The sequence below is a fragment of the Octopus bimaculoides genome, chromosome 1, assembly GCF_001194135.2.
Source record: "Octopus bimaculoides isolate UCB-OBI-ISO-001 chromosome 1, ASM119413v2, whole genome shotgun sequence".
Taxonomy (NCBI): domain Eukaryota; kingdom Metazoa; phylum Mollusca; class Cephalopoda; order Octopoda; family Octopodidae; genus Octopus; species Octopus bimaculoides.
In genome coordinates, this window is record NC_068981.1 from 133,853,513 (window position 1) to 133,858,674 (window position 5,162).

General features: G+C 35.7%; 1 protein-coding gene across 1 annotated transcript in view; it reads right to left on the minus strand.

Moving 5' to 3' along the window:
- Nucleotides 1-245: 245 nt before the first annotated feature.
- LOC106873864 (ATP synthase mitochondrial F1 complex assembly factor 2) overlaps nt 246-5,162 on the minus strand; it is a 21,402-nt gene continuing 16,485 nt past the window's right edge. Inside the window, exons 5-6 of the mRNA XM_014921380.2 lie at nt 2,930-3,010; nt 246-390 (exon numbers count right to left, since the gene is read on the minus strand). Of these exons, the coding sequence (XP_014776866.2) occupies nt 261-390; nt 2,930-3,010 (211 nt within the window). The 3' untranslated portion in view covers nt 246-260. The remainder of the gene's footprint in view (nt 391-2,929; nt 3,011-5,162) is intronic.

Here is a 5,162-nt window from a genome sequence, read left to right on the forward strand (position 1 = left end):
AAAAGTGCAGTAACTTCATAAGGAACACATCATAGATAACTGTTAAGGAACATTAGCTTCACTAGCAATGATTCTTTTTAATCTCTTAGATAAGGAAGCCTATATGTTGTAAAATAAATTCCATGTTACTACCATTTACATTGGGTTGTTTATCACATGGAGCACAAATAGACATTAATATGAAAGAACATCAAGAGAATATTATTTGGTCATGCAACAGTTGAGAAATTCAATAAATTAAATAAGGGAAAATTTAAACATCAAAAGTAACATCTACCTGTTAACCCCCACATGGTGTATGAATTCAGTTGTGTGTGTATTCCACCTATCGTAGCATCTGAGATGCAAGGCAAAGCAAACGTTGTAGTCGTCTCAATTGGTACGTTATATCTACAATCATAAAACAACCCACGTCAGGATTACATGAACAGGTTACACGTTTACACTTCTTTAATTCACAGTTAAAACTGGCATTTCATTGGGTTTTTTTGCCTACATAAACATTTACATAAAAATATACACAGAGGCATGCATGTGTGTATGAGTTAGAATGAGTGGGGTGGATATATAATTAGGATATACTACTAGTATGCATTTATTCATATTTAGTATACCAATTCTCCTGCTTTTAAGTTAGCTCCTGTGTAGGGCTCTTCATTAGGCTTTGGGCCCAACAATGACACTTCATGCATTGAGTACATATTAAATTTCATTAAACTTGAACAATATTTTTTCAAGCAATGAACAATTTTCATCAAGACAATGATATAATTTGTTGACTAGGAACTTATTGCAAACCTGCATTTTTTGTCTTCCCATTCAGGGGTCAATACAATTTTTTTTTTTTCTGTCTAACCTCTTTCTTTCTCTCACTCTCTCTCTCTCTTTCTGTTGATTGTTTTCAACCATCACCATCACCAGTACCACCACATCTGCCATACACACATCATTCAGACTTCTGAACCACCACCATCAATACCTTTGGTTTTGTTACCTCCCCCCACCACCACCACCACCACCATCACCACTGTCTTTCATAACACTTACTCTCTGACCGCCTTAGCTACCACTACCACCACCATCATCACCGCTACCTCCACCTCTATCACAGCTACAGCTCATACTATTACTATCACCCCATTGCCACCGGTCAGTATGTTAGTTCAATATGTTAGTTCGGTGTTCAGTCCCTCTTTCTCTCACATACCCACTCTTTCTCTCTCTCTATTATTACTCCCACTACCACCATCAACACTACTACTTTTAATAAAAACATCGTCAACGCTCCCTAAATTTCTTTGTCTCTCTTTCTCTCCCTCTCACTGTCTGTCTTTGCCACCGCCCTCACCGTCTCTATGCCTACTATTACTCTCACCCCAGTATGAGCAATAGTAGAAGTGTCAATGAATAGTGAGAGAGAGGGTAAAAGTGTGACACACTGACACACAGGGTTTAGTTTTCGCATTTATTATATTAGATATTTTGTAGTTTGTCTTGTAATGTTCAGCACATCTTACTCTAATAGCTATGGTAGACCTTGCTTAAAGCAACCACCCTATCTCACTTAAAGTGGCCACTCTAACTCCTATCCTCCATCTCAGTTGGGGAGACTCATTAGTCTTGCAAGTTACAAAGTAACCTCATTAATGTTGGTGCCACAATAAAAGCACTTAATGCACCCTGTAAACATGTAGGCATTAAGAAGGGCATCCAGCTATAGAAACATTGTTAAAACTGCGACACTGGAGGAAGATGTGGTATTCCAACCCACTGGATTCTATCAAAACGTCCACCCATACCAGTATAGAAAACAGACTTAAAAATGATGAAGAGGAGGAGGAGAATGATGATGATGATGAGATGGCTAACCTTGATGGTAACGGTTGAAACTTTACTGCAGCAAGTCTCTATTGCTGGGTAAGGTACATAACTCCTGCTTTTCTAAGTACATTTGATTTGACAAACAGGTACTATTCTTTTCTTCTCTAGGTACAAGGACTGAAATCTTGGGGAAGGGGACCAGTCAATTAGATCGACCCCCCATATGTAACTGGTACTTAATATATCAACCCCAAAAGGATGAAAGGCAAAGTCGACCTCAGCAGAATTTGAACTCAGAACACGAAGACAGACAAAATACCACTAAGCATTTCGCCCGATGTGCTAACGTTTCTGCCAGCTTGCCGCCTTAAACAGGTACTATTCTATAGCATGGTGGCGTGCTTAGTAATAGCAAGAACATCTAGGTGTAATATCAGTTACTCTCATGAAAACCATTCCACTAATGCTACCTTATGAAAATTGATCTAAAACAGTACAAAATCTATTCATATAAATGTTTAAATTTAAGCAATTTCTGAAATCTAATAAATTCCACTGAGAAAATTTTATGTTAGCACTTTAAACTACCAAGCGTTTTTTCTATTTATTTCATTCTTTATGCCTGCCACCTTCAAATCAATACTTCTTCCCTTTTTTTTTTTGTCATCATATAAATGCAGGCATAGCTGTGTGGTTAAGAAGCTTGCTTAACAACTATGTGGTTTTGAGTTCAGTTCTGAATGTCTTCGATTATAGCCCCAGGTCAACCAATGTCTTATGAGTGAAATTAGTAGATGGAAACTATATGGAAGTTCACTGTGTGTGTGTGTGTGTTTGTCCCTACCCACACTATTTCACGACTGGTGTTGGTTTGTTTACATCCCCGTAACTTAACAGTTCAACAAAAAAAAAAAACCAATGAAATAAGTACTGGACTTAAAAAACAGTAAAAACTAAAAGAAATGTGAGGTAGAAGATTGCCAATGTATCACACAAGAAGGAGAAAAACACCAGAATATGAACAAAAACTGTTCAGAAAAAATGAGATATTCTACTGCAATTGTGACTTCTCAAAATTTACCAGGTAAAATGACAACAAATAACTTACCGATTTTTAAACCAGTCAATAATTGGATCCCACTTTTGTTTCTGCAATTCCAATAAGTCCTCAGGTTCAGACATTCGATAACTGCAAACCAAAACTATGAGATTCAGTGTTTATGGATAGATAGAGGAAGGTTTTTAAATTATCTATTTCCAGCATTCAGATTACTCTATCAAACATAATGCTTACTTATTCACATTGTTTTGAATTAATCATGCATCATCTTGTAGCTTTGAGATTTTGATGGTAAGAGTGTTTATTTTCAGAATGACATTTTAGGGTAACTGTCAGAGGTAGGATCTGGACAGACTGAACATAAAACAGAATATTTTGGCCAGATATGCGAAAGGGTTAACAAATAAATTCTATGAAAACAACAATATACCAAAAGAAAGACTTCTAGCTTCATCTAGCTATTTAGTCTGTTTCTTTTTTAGTTTTTTTTTAACAAGTGCTGATGTGCATGTGTGGTTAAGAAGCTTGCTTCCCAACCATGTGGTCTCAAGTTCAGTCTCACTATGCAGCACCTTGGGAAAATGTCTTCTACTATAATCCAAATCCTTTCAAAGCTTTGTGAGTGGATTTGGTACATGGAAACTAAAAGAAGCCCATATCATCATCACCATCATCATCGTTTAATGTCTACTTTCCATGCTAGCATGGGTTGGACGGTTTGACTGAAGATTGGCAAACCAGGAGGCTGCACCAGGCTCCAATCTGATCTGGCACGGTTTCTACAGCTGGATGCCCTTCCTAATGCCAACCACTTCGAGAGTGTAGTGAGTGTTTTTTACGTGCCACTGGCACGGGAGCCAGTCACACGGCACTGGCATCGACCACGCTCAAATGGTGCTTTTTATGTGCCACCAGCATGGGAGCCAGTCAGGTGGCATAAATATATATATACACATACACACATGTCCATGTGTATGTGTGAGAATGTGTATGTATATATATATATATATATATATATATATATATACCGTTGTCTTGACATCATGTGATGATCATAAATGAGCCTCGCCATCATCATACAAGCAATGGTGCTTGTTTCCAGTCTGCCATGAGAAACATGTCTGGCCAAGGAAACAGGAGAGAATTGACAACTTGAAGGGCATCTGGTTGTAAAAAACCTGCCTCAATAAATTCCATCTGATCCATGCAAGCTTGGAAAATTGAGGCAACATTAAATGATAATGATAATAACAACAAATTCTAAATTAACCCTTTCATTACCATATTTATTTTGAGACCCTCTGTGTTTCTTTCAATTAATTTTAAATATAACAAAGAATTTAGTAAAATAACTTAGTTATCATTAAGCTAGTGTTAGGAACATAAATTGAGACTAAGGTTCGGTGGTAGATTTTAATTCAAAACTTTTGAAAACCAGACATGTGTACAACAGAGCCAAAGACGGTTTCAGCTGGGTTGGTAATGAAAAGGTTAAACAAGAAGTAAGTTTGTAGCATTTATACTGTTAACAGTACAGTAAAACAGACAGTCCATCAAAATGATAATGGTATCTTTTATCTTTTACTTATTTCAGTTATTAGGCTGTGGCCTTGCAACTGCACTGTCTTGAAGAATTTTAGTCAAACGAATCGATCCCAGTACATTTTTTTTGTTTTTTTATAAGACTGGTACTTATTCTGTCAGTCGCTTTTGCCAAACCACTAAGTTACAGAGACATAAACACACCAATACTGGTTGTCAAGTGATGGGAGTAGGGGACAAATACAAAGACACACACACACATATATGTATATACATATATATAATGTTTTACCAAAAGGGAAAACTATAATTGTCACTAAGTATGACTAGGGAGTTAGAAACACCTGCATTACAAGAAATAAGAGCTAAAATGCTCTAAAGCTGTAGTCAAAGCACTTAATTGTATACATATATACTGACAGGGACTATAATTACCCAAAAACATCAATCAACAATTATATATATATATATACATATATATATATATATAGATAAAAAAAAGTGTAGGTGGCATACAAGTGGGTATATATTTATAAAAAAGAAGTTTGAAAACGCCAATATATAAAAAATGAATTTTAATTTATAATTTTGTCACAGATATTTTTAACATGTTTAAGGTTTGTTTTTTCAAGAACCGAAACATGTTAAAAATATCTCTGACAAAATTATAAATTAAAATCCATTTTTTATATATTGGCGTTTTGAAACTTCTTTTTTATAAATATATATGTATGTGTAT